Source organism: Acomys minous (assembly GCF_964271855.1).
Source record: "Acomys minous genome assembly, chromosome: 10".
In the NCBI taxonomy this organism is placed as follows: domain Eukaryota; kingdom Metazoa; phylum Chordata; class Mammalia; order Rodentia; family Muridae; genus Acomys; species Acomys minous.
In genome coordinates, this window is record NC_140491.1 from 88,576,419 (window position 1) to 88,597,682 (window position 21,264).

Here is a 21,264-nt window from a genome sequence, read left to right on the forward strand (position 1 = left end):
CTTTGGAAATGAAAATGCTTCATTTCCAAAGGAGAAGGGGCACAGTATAAATAAGAAAAAAAAAAAAAGAGGAAGAAAGTGCCTTCTTGAATTTACTTGTAATTACAATACCAGTGCCAGAATATTTGATGGCATTTTGCGTTAAATCTGATAGGGAAGGGAACTGGAAAGACATGCCTTCTAAGCATGTAGCCATTTTTCATAGATAATGACCAGATCACATAAACCAATATGCCGAAACCAAAATCAGAGTTTTCCAGACACAAAACACAAGAATATCAAAGTGAAGATAGTAATTTCTGAGTATTACCCATTTAATAAAGTACCTTAGAAATAAAAGCAGATGGTAGATGGTGTTAGGGGTCAATTTGTTATAGCTGGTTATGAAAAACTACCTTAGAGTCAAGTGTAAGAGGAACAAAGCCATTGACAATTATCCTATGTTTAGTATGATCATTTGAAATGGAAAAGCATGATTGAATTAATTTTAGTGTGAATTTTCAGTGAAAAGAAGTACACATTTTTATGATATGAAAACATTTTCCAAGATGTTGCATTATCTTTGTTTTAAGTTTTAGTGTCTTTTTCAGTTGAGTCAAAAAGGCATGTTTTCATGATGTTAAAATGTTAATTCCAAGTTGCTCCACTGCTCTCTTGGGAAATACCGAGCTAATGTTTTCTTGGTTGCGTTTAGCTCTCTCCATCTCTGGAGTGACGGGTGTTGGTGTTGCTTTTCTCATATTCTCTTTGTACAATACCTAGAGGAGCCAAGAGAGCATCCCAACATCAGAAAGCGGAGGAAACAATTCTGAAAAGTCAGAACTTCGCTGTTGTTATGGCCCAATCATGTCACACAGTATAAGAAACACCTCAAGAAGAGAAAGCCATTAAAATGTTAACAGTAGAAAGCAAGAGAGGAGACTTGAACTCAGTGTGAACTAGCAAGGGTGGGTCATTGGTTTGAAGTGGCCAAGGTATCACAAGTCTTGGAAACACTGTGAGAAGAATTAGTGGTGTAGCCACGATGGTCAGGCTTGTTAGAAATTTAATGGTTCATTTTCCCTCTCAAATACCGAGCTAAAGTTTTCTTGATTGCGTTTGACTCTTTCCATCTCAGGAGTAAAGGGTGTGGGGGTTGCTTTCCCCATGTTTTCTTTGTATAGCACCTGTGAGAAACAAAGTTGAAGCTAGAAGCCACTCACCGGAAGGCAATGCTCACTATGAAATATAAATATAGCTGGGGAGGAGAGGAAAACAGTAAGTGTAGCCTACTGCTATTAGTGAGACTAGCTTTCAAGAAAAAAGCAAAACCAGTTAATGGCAATGATAAGGGCCGTGTGCTGTTTAGAGGAGATTAAAGCATAACTGGCACTTTATTTGATTTTAACCTTAAATGGGATTAAGAGCAGGCCAAACTGCAACAAGAGTTACTTTGCAAAATTAGAAGCACTTTCATTTCTCAAGACAATACCGAGCTAATGTTTTCTTGATTGCGTTTGACTCTCTGCATCTCTGGAGTGACAGGGGTTGGGGTGGCTTTCCCCACATTTTCTTTGTATAACACCTAAACGAGTCCAGTGGATCCAAAAATCCAAAAGGAGACACAACAACAACAAAAGAGTTACAATTACCAAAAGAACAAATAGAATAATACATTCAATTTTGACAAGGCCTTGGGCGGTGGGACACCAAATCATTTAGGTGCTAAGGTTAGATAGCAGTCTGTTTTCAAAGGAGAACTTGACTGTAGTTAGAGCAGGACCCAAACACACATTTCTATGGTCCCCCTGCACTGAAACTCACAGACTGCAAGTGAGAACTGTGATGTTTCAGAAAGGAGGAAGCACTACCATCATTTTACCACTAGTATGTGACTGTCCACTCACACATCATCAAGTTGGGGTTACCATGAGGGCTTGTACCATGGAGGTTGAAGTTGCCCCAATACAACGGCTCTTTAATGGGCATTTTTTGCAGCACAGGCTCTCATACGGAATAAAGTTGTAGACACACCCCCACCCCCCGCCCCCCGCAAGTGTTTATCTTACTCTCCTCTGTTCTGCTTATTTAGTTCACTAAATATTCATACTTATCAGCCATGAGAAATGTTTTCATCAATTACATTCCCAGCATGTACAAGCAGAAGACACGTGTCATGATAAATCCTCAACTTCCATGTCTCCCTCAGTGCCCTAGGTGCCCAGGGCACTTGGGAGGTGGCACTAAGGAGGGATTCTCTTCCAGAAGTTCTCTAAGCCCTGGAATAGCTGGTCACTATCAGCTGAGAACTTACTAGAAATGTGCCGGCAGCTACTGACAAAGCAAAGGGAGCACAGGCCAGACCCAGAAGCCTGGTTTAACCAGCTCCCAGGTGGTTCTGATGGACCAGAGAATCGTTCAGGTGGTTTAAAGGCTGAGGGATGACTTCACTGACATCCATACAAACCTTATTTCTCAGCCACTGACAGATTAATCCCAGAGAACACAAGCTTGGGGGAAGTAGATTGTTACAGCTAGCACTGAAGATCACAGTAAAAACAACGAAACCAAAACTAAGATCACTAAGACAGGGAGCCCTTCTGGTGATGTGTTTTCCTTTTTCAGCAACTTACTCAATTGTGAAAAACACCACTGGGTGAAGTTTACATCATTTTCTATGGGTGAAGATCAGGAGCTACTTGCCCAAGGTCTCTTTGCCCATATCTGTCATAGTAGGGCTTGGGATATAGCTCAGTGTAAGAGGACACCTTAGCCTGTGCAAGGGTCAGCAGACCAATCCTATGCACTACAAAAGATTCAAGTCAGGTGGGGTAAATTAGAACCCCAAGCCATCAAAGATGTCAATATTTAAGAAGGACCCATTATATAATTTCTGTTTCACCTCAAAACACTCTACCCCCAATTTCTCAAGCACACAAAACAAAGAGACTTTGGGTACAGCAGGAATAAGTTTGGGTAGAAAGGAGCAGAATATTTTGCAGGAAAATCTGTTACCTCAATATTAGAATTTTAAATGGAATAAAGCAATTTTGTTATGAAATAAGGTAAGGCCAGGTAAGAATGAAGAATAAGTGTCAAGAAATCGCCAAGGCTTAATGTGCTTTCAAAAGTAGGATTAATAGGGATTATTTTAAGTCATTGAAGTAGTTTTAAAATTATGAAAGTCATTTTTTTTTTGTCAGAGTACCGAGCTAATATTTTCTTGATTGTGTTTGACCCTCTCCATCTCTGGAGTGACAGGTAAAGGGGTTCCCTTGCCCATGCTCTCTTTGTATAGCACCTGTACGATGAGAAAGCATCAGAGAAACGATGGTAAGTGACATTTGAAGGTAAGGTCAACCTCTTTGGTATAAAATAACACAGGAGCTGGGAGTTCTATGCTCACAAGACCATGTGCTATTTAAGGAAGCTGTTACTGGGCCAGGGAAGCTGTGAGTCACGGAAGCAAGGACCTAAACTGCTAGCTAGGAAAGGCTGTTAAGTCATCCACACTGTCAGGTCCCCTACTCTCTCCCTGCCCCATTTGTGTGAGCATAGCACATCCTAATCAGTTGCAGGGGTTTGAGACGGTTAGAACTTGGTTTTGTTATCCACAAAACTAAAATGTTTACTCATTTAAAAAATGTTTTAAATCATCAGGTGAAGTTAAAAAAAATCAAAACGTAAACTGAGGACGAATATCCATTTACAAAGATACGTTAGAAGCAAAGGAAGGGAAGGAAGAGGGTTTAACGGTGAGTTTGGTTCTGCAGTTAGATGGTGTCTTCCCCTCTTTTCTTTCCAAAATACCGAGCTAAGGTTTTCTTGATTGAGTTTTACTCTCTGCATCTCTGGAGTGATGGGGATTGGGGTTCCTGTCCCCAGGTTTTCTTTGTAGAGCACCTATGTGATAGGAAAGCATGCAGAACAGAAAGAGCCATCAGTCACTTTCCCTCTCTGTAGAGCAGAGCGGGTGGCTGTGGGACAGGAGGGAGGAAGAGCAGTTAGGGCTGGGGAAATAGTCGGAAGCGTCACCCTGTAAGACAAAAGGATTGCAGGAAGAAACCACAGAAACGAAGACATTTAAAGGAGTTCTGTTATTTTTGTTGTTTGAGCTCATTTCTTCAGCATAAGCAATAAAGAGCACTATGAAAAGAGAAATTAGTTGTCATTATGAGAGAAAAACGGGAGACGCGAACCAAACCAAGGAAGTTACTTTCATAAACCATGTGAAGAATGTTTGAGTTTTGTAAGTATGATCAATGGGAGGATTCATACGTATTTTTGTTGACTTTCCAAAGAAGTCAAAGTGATTTTTAGTCTGGGTGAACACACTGGGGACAATTACTTTTAAGGTAACTGTAGTAATAATAGGATGCTAAGAAGGAAACTTCAGGAGGACCATGTCAGGAGACAGGAGGTTAGGATAGGAAGCGAGGGTGGATCTTCACGACTGGCACTCTGAAGCCTCATGCTCCCATGAAAGTTGCCAAAGCAAGGTGACCACAGCTGCTCAGACACGCGATGGTGTTATTTTATTTTATTTTTTTACTCTGGAAAACTTTTAATGACCAGGTTAATGTTTAACCAAGGCAAGGAAACTGAATCACGGGGAATGGCAGCATTAAGTTGGATACAAAACAGGTCATCATTTTAAAACTGGGATGAGTTAATTAAATTTTAAAGTTCTAGCCATTAATCTTTTTTTTTTTTTAATAGCATTTTAAAGGACAGTTAAAGGGTTTTGGGTTTTGTTTTGTTTTAAATACCGAACTAAAGTTTTCTTGATTGTGCTTGACTCTCTGCATCTCTGGAGTGATGGGGATTGGAATCCCTTTCCCAAGGTTTTCTTTATACAACACCTGGATGACACAAGAAAGCACCGGAGGAGAACACAGGCAGTCAGAGCAGGAAAAGCCACGCCCCCTGCCCTGGCCAGCTGTGTGATAAGTACAACCTCACCTGCTCATCCTTCTACTCCAACCCACAGAATTAAGGGAGAAATGCAAACTGTTACATAAGAGCATAGACATGCTCAGTACGCCAGAGATAACTTTATCAGTCAGCAAATAGTGCTTTTTTTTTTCCTACATAAAACATTTGTCTTAGAGCATAATAGGCATTTACAACTACAGACTGAATCTGTGATCTCTCACTACATTAAGTCTGTTAAGGTTACAGAAACGATCAAGTCCAAAAGTCTGTATTTAGTATACAGTACAGTCTTTCCCATAGTATCTAAAAGGCCTGGGCACCACTAGACAATATTGTTTACTATAACCTGTGTAGATAACACAAATCATACTTTGACAATGAGAAAAATTGAACAGGGACATTATAATAATTAATTTCAAATAGATACACAAGAACACACTGTAATATATAAATAATAAAAATAAAATTTAAGAAGCAATACCTTTCCCAAGAAAGGAAAAAATGAACTCATAGGAAAACCAGTAAACGGAATACCCCAAAAGACATATCAGCGTACAACGAAAATGCACTGCAATTGACAAGTTAGTGAGAAGTAATTAGGAACAAAAGAAAAGGGAGACTCAAAGGGAGTTAACTGATCAAACGTGTGATAGTGCCAAACTGTTAGGAAGTACTTCACTAAAATGACGCACATTTCAGATCTACCCTCCTCCCCAGCGTGGATCTAGTTACATTTTCAGAGGATACGTGAATTTCCATGTCAGGCCCAGAAGTTCCTTATATGGAAGGACCACAGGTTATTTATTATTGGAATTTTTTCTGAAACATCAGTTAATAATTAGAAACACAATAGCGTATATGAATGTATCCTGACTTAATTGGCGTGCTTAAAAAAGAAAAACCTGCCTATGGTCCTAGCACTAGGGAGGCTGAGGCCAGAGGTTAGCACGTTTCAAACCATCCTGGATTACATAGTAAGATCCTGTTTTTTTTTTTGTTTTTTTTTTTTAGGAAAGCATAGATTTCTAGTCATAAAATGGCTTGTTTAGGACAATTGTTCCAACGCTGAATATTTTTCTTTGCTGTTTATCCAGGTGGGACCTGTAGTAAAGGTCTCCACTTTCCCAAACAAGGGAATTATGGGCCCCCATGCCACCCGCCAAACTGACCCCCCAAGCCTTGGATCAGTGTCTTTTCTTGTTACGCTAACTAAGAAACATCAGATTGAAAGATTCCCAAGTAAATACCAGCTCCAAGGTTTAGGTGTTTGGAAATCAGTTAATTTCAAAAGTACCAAAACTAGCAACACTGTAAAGGAAAGGAACCAATTCAGAGTGTTAAGGGAAGGCTCTAAGCAGTAGAGCACCTGCCTAGCCCACCAGTCCAGTTCCTAACAGCACATACAGACACCAAGTTAATCAGATACACCTATGCATCTAACATAAAGAAAGGACAAAGCATTGAGATTAAATGGTAAGTAAAATAATCTAGGACAGAAAGATTCAGTTGGTGAGTTTGTTTTGTTTTTGCTTTTTCAAAGAATTTGTTAAAAATTATTATAAAGGGACAAACAGTAAAAGTTTTTGCCTTATTGAAATTAATTCTTTTTAATATGGAGTTAAAGGAACTGTCTCGCAAATACCGAGCTAAAGTTTTCTTGATTGCGCTTGACTCTTTCCATCTCAGGGGTGACAGGTAGGGGGGTCCCCTTGCTCAGGTTCTCTTTGTACAATATCTGCGTGCACAGAACCGACAGTCGTATCAGCCAGGAGCCAGCTTTTAGGCAGATTTCACTTTATAATAAATCTTGAAGAGTTCTTGTTCTTACAAAGTAAAATAAGACTAAGAAATAGAGTGAGTGAGGAACTCCTCTGTGCTTTTGGCTGCACACTATGTCACAGTTGGTCTCTCGGGGTCCTCAGTGCACACACAGGGTTGCTTAGCTTACACATACTCTTCAAATACACAGGGTTAGGCTTTATCATACAACATTTAAGCTGACTGTAGTTACTATCTATAATGAGTTAGAGACAACACTGCATCAGAAAAAAAGAGGGTTTGGGGAGACTAAATATTCATAAACATTAAAACTACATAAATCAGCTTGGCAGTGACCCCGAAGACACTCCACGAGAAAGCTCACTTTGATCTTGTATGGCATACAACAACACTCACTGACATAAATAAATAGATTTTTCTGAGTTACTATGAATCAGTCTTTTGTCTTCAAATGTAGATGTTTAAGAATCATGACTGTTTAGGAAAAGCTACAACTATTTAAAAAAAAATCAAGCCACAATAAATACAATTCTGATTAATGCTATCCTTTGAGGAAGGATGTTAGATTTAACTTTTGACTTGTACCACACTAGTTAGAACTAGAGGAAGGAGACGAAGAACGGTAGGTTTTTAAGGGAATGGATACAAAGCTGTGTTGTACAGAAAACAGTTAAAATTTCACACCAGTATTACAGATTGCATTAGGTTTGGGTTGAAATATGAAGTAATATTGGTATCATTCTTTCATTATATGAGCTTAGTAATTTTACATTTGTATGTTAAAGACAGTAATGTTACTATTATTTTAGTGAGAATTAGGGTTGGGAATTTTGCCCCTAAGAAATACCGAGCTAAAGTTTTCTTGATTGCGTTTGACTCGCTCCATCTCTGGAGTGATGGCTGTAGGGGTTCCTTTCCCCAAACTTTCTTTGTACAAGACCTGTGAGATACAAGAAAGTACCCAGAAGACATTTAAAACAAGCACGGACACAGGAGGGAGGAAGGGGAAGGGGAGAGGGGGGAGGGGAAGGGAGGGGAGCGTGGGGAGGGTGGGGCATGGGTGAGGAAGGGATTTTTAGATAGCAGTATTTAGTCAAGGCAATGCTTTCACATGTCACAATTTCACAGAAGAAATGTACATCTCTATGTCTTAGGAAGGTACGGTAGGAAGCACTTGGTTCTAGGGTGCAAGCACCCGGAGGAAGCTTGTTAATGGTGCTAACAGTATTTCAGTTCTAACTCACACCAGTCAGTTGCTAAAAATGTTAAAGAGCAAGGAGAAGGGTGGCCATTTTGAATCAGGTCAGGTGGTTTTCGTCAGAAGATGATACACAAACACACACAGAATCATTAAGCTGTTACTTTGAAAAGTTGGTTATCTGGTAGTTTTTTTTTTTTTTTAATGGGAAAGAATTTCTTATCTCGTATATCTGTAAATACCGAGCTAAAGTTCTCTTGATTGCGTCTGACTCTCTCAATCTCTGGGGTGACCGTGGTTGGGGTGCCTGTGCCCAGGTTTTCTTTGTACATAACCTGCGGAATAATTAGAACAGCCAGAAAGCAGAGTGACCACAAATGCTTCAGACGACAGCTGCGTGAGGGGCTCTGGTGGGCGTCCATATAAACAAGCTGCTTTTATCAACTTGGGGACAGAGGGAAACAGAGTCCATAGATATTTGTGGAAATTTTGCCCCTTTGAAAACTGGGCACCAAATTTTGCATTTTCCACAGCCAATACTTAGTATATTCTTAAAATGCATTGAATTATGGTAACACATTTCATTAACAACGAGAAACATTCTTGACTAGCATGTGCAAAGCCTTGGGCTCAGTTGCCAGTAACCTCCCCGTCAAAAAAAAAAAAAAAAAAATTAAAACACACCAACCCAAGATAACCATTTTATTGTATCTAGTCTTAATGTCTTGAGCATAGTAGGTCTACATGTCTGTAGTCGAAGCATGTGTCTCTGTTATAATTTTCTAACCATGTGATGTTCTGATCCTTATTCCTTCAGAGCGATTGAGAATTTTGTGCATTTCCTAATGAATTTCTTAGCATTTTACCATATGTACACACACACACACACACACACACACACACACACACACACACACACACACAGGACAGGCTCTTAGGCTACTTAGCCCCCACTGTGTTAAACTCCCAGTATTCCTCCTGCTTCAGCGTTGAGTTCTGGGGTTCCAGGCATGCATCACCACTCCCCAGCTTTAATGAAGCCTTAGGTGATCCCGAGTTGGACACTTGATATGAGCAAGGATAATCTGCATTTCAGGAAGAGCATCTTTCTCTGAAATGTTTAGCCATGACTGCAGGATCAAGTAAGCTAGGTCTTGTTGGTTGGCCTTTTCCCACTGTGTTTATTTTTATGGTTTATTTGTGATGTTGGGATTGAACTCAGGGCCTACTGCTTGATAGGCAAGTGTCCTACCACTGAACCGTGTCCCCTGTGCTTGCCCTAAATCTGTTTCCCTTTAGGGGTACCACCTAAGAACTGTAAATTTTGTTAAGGGATGCCCACTTTCTAAACCTCTTGGCTCCTTCCCTCTTAATGAGTTCCAGCCTAGGCCTGGTGTCTTGGTGTGCACTGAGAATCCCAGCACACGGTGGCAGAGGCAGGTGGAGCACCTGAGTAGAAGAAAACTACAGAAGGGCAAAAGTTGTCCCCCAAAGCAACACGGAGTCCGTGGGCATTTTTTTTTTCCAGGTTAGTGGGCAGAAAACTCAAAATGAAGTTTGTAACACAGAGAGTTAAGGAGTCAAATGGAATAAGCTATACAAGGCCTCTTGGCTACTTCTGCAACCTGAGGGGGACAGGGAGGAGTCACAGCATCCCCGAGTATGGGAGGGCCTTTGGCAGAAGGAAGGGATGGATGGAACTAGGGTACCAGCTGAAAGGCGGCCAATCACACAACTGCATGCAAGTGTCAGTACCGAGCTAATGTGCTTCTGGGTCTCCTTCACACGCTTCACTTCGGGCAGGTCGGGGATCGGAGTTCCCTGCCCAACTGCTTCCTTATACTTGACCTACACGGAAATAGGGATGCAAAGGTATTACTGCATGCTGAATTCTTCCCGCCACGTGTGCAAGGTTGACTAGTAGACCTGGTGTGCACCATTAGTACACATTCTACCATTGGGTCACACCCCATCTTTCCTTTAGTTTCGTGTTTCTCTCTCTATAGACCAGGCTGACCTCAGATTCACAGAGATCCACCTCTCTCTGCTTCAGTGAGTGGTGGGTTTAAAGCTGTGCGCCACCACACACTGACTTTTTTTTTTTAAATTAACTGCTTACCATGGACTGTGGCTTTCTGTTTTGCAGTTCTGAGGCACAGCAGCAAACAAGCATGGGTTTCTTCCCTTCTTTTCCAAGTTCATAGATATAACACTCATCCTAATGTATCTCTCAGTGACCTTGGCATTTTTATTTGCATTTTTATTATTTATTTATTTATATATATTAATTAATTTATTCAGATTACAACTCAATTGTTCTCCCATCACATGTATCCTTCCGTGCCTCCCTCTGCTTCTTATGTAGAATAAATCCTTTGACCTGTCTACACAGACGAAGCCCAGTGAAGCTGTTTGGACTGTCTGAGTGGCCAGCATTGCTCCTCTTGCACTTTGGGGCCATCCCTAATAAAATAAGGGCTACCTGTGCACAAATGGTGCAGGAGTAAAATTTGGCCGTGCAGACAGCTAGGGAGAACAGGTAGCATGCACTTCTAGAATGTCCTGGGTCAAAGGGTGATTCACACCCCAGGTAGGATGAGATGGGAAGCCATAAGATTTATCAGAGAGAATAATTATTCTAGGCTTTGCCATTTCCCCCTTTTTTTTTTTTGAACAAGACTTCTTGGCAGCCAGTGGCAACCAGAGAATGCATAAGTAGGAAGAGGCTTCCTGTCTGCCAGCCTCTTCATATCCAACAGTGCATTTGATTAGGACAGATGTAGCCACATGTGTCTCTGGAAAGTCATTCTCTAATGCTGATATGTCCTGTTTTCTCATTAGTCTCTGCTTTCCACATCTAACCTCACCTTTAGGAGGTGGCACATAGCATGCGATGATGGCGGTCACCCTGTCTCTGGTGACAAGTTTTGGGTATAACTCAGAAGTCACAGATTTCTCAAAGACAGGCTGCGAATAGGATGAGCGGCTCTGACATGTGCTTACCGAGCTGATGTGGTCCTGCGTTTGCTTCACTCTCAGCATCTCAGGGGTCTTTCCAATTGCTGTTCCCGGGGACACATCCTCTTTGTATAAAACCTGGGAATTCAGAGTGAGGACAGTGTTACACAGAAAGAGAGGAACCCCGGCAGTGCCTGGAGAGGGCCTAGCCATGTGGCTTCTGTGAAAACAGATGCTACAGTGTTTCCAGGCAAGAGACAGAGTGGCCGTCCTGTCAGAATCAACGCCCCGAACCAGAGGCAAGACCAGTCACTTGCCAGCTTGTGAGAGTTCTCTTCAAAATATCACAGCATATTAATACAGAATGAGGAAAAAAACCAGAAAACACTGATTAAAAACCACAGAACTGATTAAAGAAATGCACAGTCAGTCAGTTATTTTGGAGAAGGCTAATAAAAGAAAACCACATCACAAAGAAATCCATCTTCTTGAAACAATACAACACGTGTTACTGTCTGAGTTACTGTTTGAGATTAAAAAAATACGTATAGAAAGAGAAGAGTTATTTTGTTAGGTTTAAGTTATTTCAGTTGTTCTCTGGAGTGATAGTTTGGAAACAAAGTATTGGGGCATTTTACCAGGGACCCACTAGCATTAACTGGGCAAGTTAGAGGTTAATTGCCTGTGTCAGCCTGGGTACCTTCTTAAAGAGAACAGTATTATTAGGTTAGCATTTAGATGGAAAGTAAATCATGAATGTACCGAGCTGAAATTCTTTTGGTTTTCTTTAACACGCAGTATTTCTGGCGTGTCTTGAACAACTGTAATTTTCCCTTTACTGTTTTTAAGGTCACACTGGTATTGGAGCTATGAAGAAAGAGTAAATATCCTGTTAAGATTTCAATATTCTCTTACACATTTTATAATTGTTCTGTATTGTGGGTGGGAAGTTAGAATTTTACACTAATGACAGCCCATCCCACAACAATCACAATGTGGTAGCCAAGTCAGTAAGAAATTTGGAGAGAAACAGTGATGGAGCGTGGCTAAAGACTCCCGGGATTGAGCCTGGGGCCTCACACCTCACAAAGAGCATCCTCTAATGTCAAGCTATGTTCGACTACAGACACAGAAACTAAATTTTAAGAACCTAAAACATTAAAATTTAAAAAAAAGTATTTCTTGCTGAGATTTAGTTTAAAAAGGACATGTCACCAGTTTAAAAAAAAAGATGGTAATATTTATATTCAGTGACAAGGAGCCACTTACTGAGCAGGTGAGCCTTCCTTGCTCACAGGGGATTAAAACACAGGGGGAAACCCGGAGAAGACTCATGTCCGCTCCTCTCTATCACAGGATGCCAAGTGCATGTCCCCGAAGCCACACCCCTTTAGCCAGCCGGATCCCACCACTGGGACTTAGCCGAACAGAAACTTACGAGGCTGAAGTTCTTCTGGTTCTCACGGACTCTTTGCATCTCTGGAGTGTCCAAAACAGTCTCATAATATGACATGGACTTCTCTGCGTCTTCTTTGTACTTTTTCTGGGAAACGGTTCCAAGAAATAGAGAAGGTAAGCCCCACAGTCCTGCAGGCTGGGAAACCTGAAACAGCCTTTCTACTGCAGGCGAGGGAAGGGTTGTTGCATCCTGCCTAGGCAGGTACATCCTGCTCATTACTGAAGAGTACTAACGTAGGAAGAAATGCTATTTATTTTTATCATATATATGTATATGCATATACATATATTTTTTGTTTGTTTCTGAGACAAGGTCTTGCTGTACAGCCCACTATCCTATTTTCCCCAACTGCTGAGATTACAAGTATGTGTCACCCCAGGCCAAGCTTTCATGCTCTTTGTCACAGGATTTGCAGGAAGCTATCCAGCCTGGGATGCCTCAGGTTGTGTCACCTAAGTTGGTGACGACTCAGTCCCAGGCACAAATGGAGGGGTCTCTGTGTCTTCCACAATGCGTTTATACACCTTAAACTCACATTATAAACAGATGCTAAAATAGCCATCAATTGTGAGTGTACCCTTATCGTGCCTTGAGTTTTTTCCTTTCCAGTGCTTAGGAGGTCACATGTTGCCACTGAGGTGTCCACACCCGAACCCTTCATATAATCTATCTTTAAATCCGGTTCAGAAATCTCAATTCTGACTCAGACCGGCACTGTAAATAAAGGCCTTCTGTTGTGGTGGGGAAAACAGTTATGGGAAAAGAATTCCTCAGGACTAAGGAACCCTTTGCCCTGAGGAACATCCTTACCTGGCTAGAAAGGTTCTTGACCTGCTGAGCGTGAATGATCTCTGGGGTATCAACAACAGAAGTGAAGTTGGCTTTTTCCATTTCAGCTGACTGCTTGTACTTAATCTGCAAAAGGGCACCCAACAGTCCGCTGAGTGTTTATGAAGCACAGCATCTGATAGCTTGGTTGACTTAAGAGGTGATCATATTCCTTTCCCACTCCCACCCCCGGGCATTCAATAACATTTCTTCCTGTTGTGTTTATAGTTTTTAAAGATATATATATATATATTCTATGTGTGGGTGTTTTGCCTGTGATGTCTGTGTGTGCACCACACGCACGCCCGGTGCCTGCAGAAGCCAGGTGAGGACGCTGGATCTCCTAGAGCTGAAGTTATAGAGGGCAGTGAGCTGAGATGTGGGTTTCTGGGAATCTAATCCAGGTCCTCCACAAGAGAAGCCTGGGCTCGTAGCTGCTAAGCCACCTTTCCCACTTCCTGTTTATAATTTTATATTAAAGAGTGGGAATCAGAAAGGTCTTGGTTGTTGAAAGACTTCCTCTCCATTTGGATGGATGAGTACGGGCAAAGGGAATCTCGGGTAGATAAAGCAGGGTTTTTGTTGTTTTGTTCTTATCTTTTGACTTATTTTGTTTTTGCATAAGATCTGACACGAGGGAGCCTTACAAACACTTGGTACCTAAAAAGATGTGTTTTTAATTGAGGTCTAGAAGCAGGGGGGAAAGAGGACTCCACAAGCAAAAGTGTTCTTAGTGCCAGACAAGGAGTGGATTGACTTAGAAACAAGCTGGTCAGAATCTGCCCCGGTTCCACATATTAATTTGACCCTCCAGCTTCCGCATTTTGTTCTGAATGTCCCCAGTGGTGGTAGACTCAGAAAGGCAGACAGAAGCAGCCTGGCAAAGAGTCCCTGGGCCTCACATTACAGCAGATGCTTAAGGATGCTAAACAATGTCACTGTCCAACAAATACAATGACAAGAGAGCCAACAATACATCCTTATAACCAGGGCTACCTTTTGGAAAGACGAGCATGCGCACAAGCACTGACCTGGCTGGCAATGTCCGTAGCATTCCTGGCCCGCATAAAGTCTGGGGTCTCATTGGCCATGGCATTGAGGCCTCTTCCTTTGACTTCCAGCTCCAAGTCTCGCTTATATTCTCTCTATAGAAGAATTGGTTATTTTGGTTTTGTTTTTAAAGAAAAATGTCACCTGCCTTCTCTTGGATGGTAACAGAACTGCATGAATAAAAATCCACGTAACATGCCCCTTCAGTAATTGCAGGTGACGTCCTTGCCAGCTGCCTGCACCAGACAGGATAGCATGCTTGTTCGTCCTGCTCTACGTACAGTGGCATCAGTCAAGGGAAGTCCGTTAACACAGAAAGTAAAATTTAAATGTAGTTTGGTACATAATTAGGATTAAATTTAGGTGCACACCATCCCAGGGTGGTATGATTCTTTCATTTAAATGAGCAGTGTGAATATATCAAAACTAGATCAAGTAGTATCAGATTCTAATTGGTTATGACAACTTCTACAGACACAATCTGTTTTCATATCTACTCATCAGAAATTGACATGTATTTTGTTCAGCAGTTAATAATTATTATTTTTCTCTCTCTTGGTTTAACTTGGGTAGGATGAAGGTGCCATACGAATTATGTACATGCAATAGTTGGCCATGGTTATACCTCATTGAGGATTTGAGTGGCATTCTTTGCTCTCAGCATGTCAGGAGTATCTTCCATTTCAGTGAGACCTCTCCCACGGATGCTTTCTTCTAGATCTTTCCTATACTCTTTCTATATTACAAAATAAAATCAACAAAACTGACAAAGACTGGATTGTTCTCTTCAGTGAAGAGCCAAGAACCAAACCAAAATAAATGAATGAATGAATAAATAAATAAAACAACTATTCCAATTTTTAACAGTTGAGTAAGTAAATACGTGAGTAAATGCAGGGTGTATGGTTCACAGTTGTTGTTAATTATTAAAAACAAAACTAGAAATTAATAGAATACTAAGGTAGGCGTGTTTTATTAGATTTGCTATAGAATACTAAGGTAGGCGTGTTTTATTAGATATTCCACTTTCAAAATTAGAAGAATTAAAACGGGTCATAGATTAGACAGTAGTATCAAACATGGGAATGCCACCCGAGAGTCTGCGTCAGGTGTGACCCCAGGAGGAACACAGCAATGAGTCATTAGTGTGATTATTGGGTGAAGAGGGAGGGAAGCCGAGTGGCTACTACCTCGCTTGCTATTTTGGTTGCATGTCTGACATGTAACAAAGCTGGCGTGACCTCCAGGCCCGTCAGGTTTCTGCCTTTAATGGACTCTTCATAATCTTTCCTATATTCTTTCTAATATGAGTGGGAAGGAAAAACAAGAAAGACTGTTAGAATCCACATTTCAGTCCTAAGGAGAACAAGTATATTTTCTTTCAGGGTTTGGCCTCTTAATCACACTTCTGACCAAGGTCACATGTTTGAAAACTGTCTCATTGTTCTGGAAATACTTTGCTGGCTCCCGAGAAACTGTGAAGCTCTTTCATGACCCCCACAGACTCTATCTAAGGTTGTGATGGAGCTGACCCTAACCGCAGTGGGAGGATGGATAGGCTATCAACTTAAAATCTTCTCTCTTAGAGGGTCCTGCGCTGAGGACATGGAGTAGGTGAGCCGGCCCTGCCCTGATGGCATGGTGGTGGGAGAGCAGGCCCTGCCCTGGGGACTCCAGAGCTGGTGGGCTGGCCCTGCCCTGATGACACAGGAGTGAGAGAGCAGGCCTTGCCCTGAGGACAAGGGAGTGGGCCCTGATCCAGGGCTCTGAGTGAACCCCACCCCAACATCTACCCCATGTATGACCTGCTGGAACACATGAAGGGACAGGACCTACAGATTCAAATATTAAGAATCTCCTTGACACACAGCAACAACAGGATATCCGACAGCAGTCCCAGTGAGGATACAGTGATGCTAGCGTAGGCCTCCAACCACACCCATGACTCGTAGCAATGAACATTTGAAAGCAAACATAGGTGGGCAAAAGGCTATACTGTGTGATACACTATAGCTTCTGTGACAAGACTTTTCGTTTTATTTTACTGGGCGGAGGAGAGGGATTTTGGTGCATGACGTGTAAATCATAGGCATTCAATAAAGTATAAGAAAAAAATCTACTCTCTTCCTGAAACTGTCCCATTTAAATTTTTTTTAAAATTATTTCCATGACTGTGGGTGATGTGTGTATGACTGCTCAGGCCGTGGTGTGGACGTGGAGGGCAGGGACAACTTGCAGGGGTTGGTTCTCTCCTTGGCTCTTGTGGCTCTTCAAGATGGAACTTGGGTTGTTGGGCTTCGGTTTCACATGCCTTATATACTGACCCATCCATCTCCTGGTCCTGTCCCACTTTACTTTATTTTATTTTTATGTGTATGGGAGCATTGCCTGCCTAGGCCAGAAGAGGGTGTTGGATTCTTCAGGAATTGGAGTTACAGACTGTTGTGAGCTGCCAATGGGTGCTGGGAATCAAACCTGGATCTTCTGGAAGAGCAGCCAGTGTGCTCTTAACCACTGAGCCATTATCTCACTGGCTCTTTCACCATTTTTTTTTTTTTTAAAAATGGGGACAAATATTTTCTCAGAATTTGCAGCGGCTCCAAGGGATAAAATTAGGAAGAAGAACCCGAGGGACTGATCCAGCATTTGGTACTTTTCACCATCATGGCATTTTATTTTTTGGAGATGTGGCAGGCTGGCTTTGAACTCATGATCCTCCTGCATAAACCTGCTGAGATTACAGGTGTATGTCACCACCCTGGCTGTATCTTCCATTTCTACCTCTTCATTTAACAGTCAACACTGACCATGCGTCAGCACGTTGCTAGGCTCTGGCATTATGGTGCAGACAGACACAGTCATGTCCTCTTGGGCCCTAGGGAGGCATCAAGGGGCTTGTAGCCTATTCATCTCTGAACAGACAAGGTGGACAGTGAGCAGGAACATAGGACTCTGTGGTTTCACCTGTGATTGCGAGAAAGGGTTATTCCCCTCTTCCCTGATCTCTTCAACACATGACGTCACTTGCACAGAGATCAGGAATAGATGTTAGACGCGTGCTTTTGTGACTTCATATCTTCATGGGGTTTTAAATACCCCCAAAGTTGCAAGAATACACCCCTGTAGTGCTTAATTCAGATTCACCAATCACTTGAACCTGTTTCAAACTTTTCGTGACCTGCATTCCATATACTAGGAAAGTCTACAAACTATTTTTCTTAAAACAAACAAACAAACAAAAATCAAATCATTGGTTGTTATAGTTGGAGAGAGGCTTCCAGGAGAAGAGGCAAGCAGGATCCCAAAGACCCGTTTCCCTGGGAGTCTAAGTATAAAGTTCCATTCTCCACTATGGCCCAAAGTGAAAAAGAGGTTTTTTGTTTGTTTGTTTGTTTTAAAATCTCTGCTTTTCATTATAGGGAATATGGCATCTTGACTTTTTCCCCCATACATGTATATAGTATACTTTGATCATATCTGCACCTCCCCCACCCCATCTTGGGCTCTGTCTCTTTGTCTTTCTTTTTTCCCCTTCTTCCTTCCTGGTCTTCTTCACAAATAGTTGCCTCTCTGCATTCGTGGATTCTGCAAACCTAGGACACGTGTCTGAGTCTGGCTCATTCCACTTGACATGATGACCTCCAGTCCCATCCACTTTCCTACAGGTTCCATGACTCTTTCCTTTATGAGCCAGAAGAACTCCACTGTGTATATATAAAGCATCACTTTCCCCATAGTTATTCATCTATCGATGGGCAAAGCAGGCTCATTGCCTGGCTTGGCTGGAGTAAACTTCTGGCCCAGTAGACATGGGTGCACAGGTATGGATGCTCTGTTGTTTGGTTTGGGGCATCCCACAAAGTGGACCGCGCGGTGAAGCAGTGATGCAGCTGTGCAGCGGGAACTTTAAACTCAGCAAAGGAAAATTCAAGCCGTATTCCACATAACTTTCTCATTTTTTAGGAATAAGTGTATCCTAATCTTATGAAAATGTTTGCTGGAACAAAACATCTTAAAGAAAATGATTGTGTTGTGGGATCTCGGCATTGAGCGAGATTTTTAGGTTTCAAAGCTATACTTTCCTACTGCTTTAGGGTAACGTTTCAGGAGGCTAGAAACGTTCCTGGGCTGAGCAGGCATTTACTGGCTTGGTGGTGTCATTGCTCTGTGGTGTTTCTCTAGGACTTACCCCACTCTGCATCTGCTGAGACTCTTTGGCAGTAACATATGTGGGAGTCTCAAAGTCCAGCATGGGCTTTCCTCGTTCTTTTTCATATTTTTCTTTGTATTTCACCTAGTGATGAGAAAAATCTGTTAACTATCTCACTGCTGGTCAATTCCTAGTCAGGGGCTTTATTTATGGACAGCAATTTATTAATTCATTTAATATCATCTGAGACAGGCTCTCACAATGCATCACAGGCTGCCTATGAACTCAATCCTCCTGCCTCAGCTTCCTATGGGTTGGTGTCACCGGAATAGGCCACTACCCAGCAAGGGAAAGGACTTTCAGCTGCCAAAGTTTGCCCAGTTGGATCATCTATTGTCACTCAGACTTTCCTGTTATATTATATAGACCTAGGACTTTCGAGTTGATGCCTGTGGATGGGATAGGGGTGGGGATGAAAATCAATGCTGCAATGTTTAGATTTAATTTTGAGATATGAAAGAATTATTGGCAACAATCAGCTGACAGAAATATTGATTTCTGGAAATGATGTGTGGAGAAAATTGCCCATATATGAGTTTGGTCAAGACTTGATATAGATATCTTAATCCTTTGACAATAATAGCATCTGTCAATATTTCTGATAAAACCCCTAGATCTTTGATAAGAACTATCATCAGAGACCTGCAGTCTTTACTGAATGGAGAATGTGTGTGGCTTTATAAAAGCAAATAGCTCCTTCCGGGCCATCACTCTTTATATATTCTACTATTTATTATAAAATGGCATTGAAAGGAAAACTAGTTTACATATGGACCAAATTCCAAATCAACCTGACATTATCAGGTAAAATTTGTCTCTTCCTTACAACAGGCTATTAATAATAGGGGAGTCACATACGCAGAATATTTCACAGAGGGGAAACTGAGAGACAGAAAAGCCTTTTCATGCATAACTTCAATGGCATCTCTCAACTCCTCTTTCTTGATTATGATGGGACACTGGCAGAGGCCACACCCAGCTTTGCATGGGAAGTGGGGGCACTTATGGTAACTCAGCCCTCTGGCTGATACCCTAGGGGACCCCATAATGGTGGTTTTGTGATAGGAAGGCCATGTTAATAGTTAAAAGCTCTTTCCTCTGAGAAAACTGGTAACACATCGTGCCTCCTGCAGTGCTGGATCTGATCACCTGTCTAGCAAAATCCTCCTCTTGGACGTTCCATCATCTACCAGTGTTTCCTGTCTTGGGTCATAGACCCAAGGGTCACTTCAGAGTTACTGTGAGGGGTTTGTCCCTCTGGGAAATTAATTGTCATAAGATGCCCTGTGATAAGATGAATAACAAACAGTACAGCAGGTACATTTTTCCATTCTACATAAATGCTCTTAACGTGACAATCTCAACACGTTGCTGAACTCAAAGTCCCAGTACCTGTGTTTTCTCAAACTATGGCTATTAAAAGGCCCATTCCTAGATTGGAGTTGATACTGGGTTTTGACACCGTGGGTGTGGGGAAGCCATGGACTTACTATGCTCTGCAGCTCCGTGGCTTCTCTGTGGTGTAGCTGTTCCAGGTTATCGGGTATTGTGTGGTAGTGACCTTTGCTCTTCTCATAGTTCTTCTTGTATTGGTACTGAGGGGAAGAAGCAAGAAAAACACATCAGTGGAAAGGCTCTGCAACATCTCCATCTTCCCTCTTTAGGTTAGGTGACTAGGACTAAGCGTGTGGCACATGTCTTCAAACCTGGCATTCAGAAGCAGAGGGGTCAGATGTCTGTGTGTTCAAAGTACGGTCCAGGCCAGCCAGGGCTATGCAGAGAGCCCTTGACAATCTCCCCACCCCCACACCCCAAAAGAAAGAAAGAAAGATAAAGGTTGGAGTGATAGAGCTCCACGTGCAATGCTGTTGATAAATACCAGATGCAAACGGTGCTGGTGTGGCTGCATCTATAGGTGTCATTGAAGGCAAAAGGATGTTTTAGATGAGTCCCTTATATCCTTATAAGGACTAGAGCTACATGTTTTTTGTTTTCCTCCTGGGCCTCAAACCCATGGGTAAACACTATGGCGCTATCTCCCTATCCCCAATAGAAACATTTTTTTACATTCTCAGAGGCCCCGTGGTCGATGCAGAATGGGTAGATCAATTTGCAGGAATAAATATCATCAGATAGAAAACTTGTAATAAATGTAGTGTATCAGTAGTAGAGGGGAGACTACAGAAGCCCAGAGGAGGGAATGAGCTGCACATGGCTGAAAGCAGTTATTTCCAGAACCAATGATCGAGCTTACAGAACTGGCAAGCTGGCTTGTATTCAGGACATGATGCATTATCAGAGATTCCTTCATGTCAGTCACAGGCTTGTGGAGTTTCTTCAGGTCAGCCTTATATTTCACCTAGTGGTAAAGAAGGAAAAACTGGCAATCAGATACACAGGAAATGGGAAACAGTGCTAAAGAAAGTGACAGTAAGATATGACTTCATGAAACAAACTCGGGATGGCTGTGAAGGAAAGCCACTTTGCATCGTTACCAAAAAGTGGAAATGCCTGGAGTGCCATTAATAGATACATGGATATGGTTAACAAAAGTGTGGCATACACATGGGAATATTACTCAGCCAGGAAATGGAATGCAGAGCTAATTAATGCCGCACTGTGGCAGAATCTGGAAATGTCATGCTAAGTAAAAATAAGACACAAAGACAAATATTGTAGTATTTCATTTATATGAAATCTGTAAACAGGGCAGATTCATACAAACAGGGAAGTTGGCAGGAACTAAGGGAAGTAAGAGCCGCTTAATGGTTTTGTTTGAAGTAATTAAAGAGCGTTGAAATAGTGGCGGTAAAAATAAATAAATAAATAAATAAATAAATAAATAAATAAGTAAAAGAAATAGTGGTG

General features: G+C 41.8%; 1 protein-coding gene across 23 annotated transcripts in view; it reads right to left on the reverse strand.

Moving 5' to 3' along the window:
* The window catches only part of NEB (nebulin), a 200,884-nt gene that overhangs the window by 10,547 nt on the left and 169,073 nt on the right, over positions 1 to 21,264 (reverse strand). For 5 of the 23 annotated variants that reach the window (XM_084798870.1, XM_084798874.1, XM_084798871.1 and 2 more), the window contains 20 exons: positions 20,651 to 20,755; positions 19,887 to 19,991; positions 18,376 to 18,480; positions 15,377 to 15,487; positions 14,812 to 14,922; positions 14,168 to 14,281; positions 13,119 to 13,223; positions 12,288 to 12,392; positions 11,612 to 11,716; positions 10,895 to 10,987; positions 9,647 to 9,739; positions 8,134 to 8,226; positions 7,541 to 7,633; positions 6,557 to 6,649; positions 4,749 to 4,841; positions 3,790 to 3,882; positions 3,188 to 3,280; positions 1,472 to 1,564; positions 1,074 to 1,166; positions 666 to 758 (listed from right to left, as the gene is read on the reverse strand). In XM_084798870.1, coding sequence (XP_084654996.1) covers positions 666 to 758; positions 1,074 to 1,166; positions 1,472 to 1,564; positions 3,188 to 3,280; positions 3,790 to 3,882; positions 4,749 to 4,841; positions 6,557 to 6,649; positions 7,541 to 7,633; positions 8,134 to 8,226; positions 9,647 to 9,739; positions 10,895 to 10,987; positions 11,612 to 11,716; positions 12,288 to 12,392; positions 13,119 to 13,223; positions 14,168 to 14,281; positions 14,812 to 14,922; positions 15,377 to 15,487; positions 18,376 to 18,480; positions 19,887 to 19,991; positions 20,651 to 20,755 — 1,989 coding nt within the window. The remainder of the gene's footprint in view (positions 1 to 665; positions 759 to 1,073; positions 1,167 to 1,471; positions 1,565 to 3,187; positions 3,281 to 3,789; positions 3,883 to 4,748; positions 4,842 to 6,556; positions 6,650 to 7,540; positions 7,634 to 8,133; positions 8,227 to 9,646; positions 9,740 to 10,894; positions 10,988 to 11,611; positions 11,717 to 12,287; positions 12,393 to 13,118; positions 13,224 to 14,167; positions 14,282 to 14,811; positions 14,923 to 15,376; positions 15,488 to 18,375; positions 18,481 to 19,886; positions 19,992 to 20,650; positions 20,756 to 21,264) is intronic. The other 18 variants (XM_084798879.1, XM_084798876.1, XM_084798878.1 and 15 more) reach the window with 18 other exon arrangements.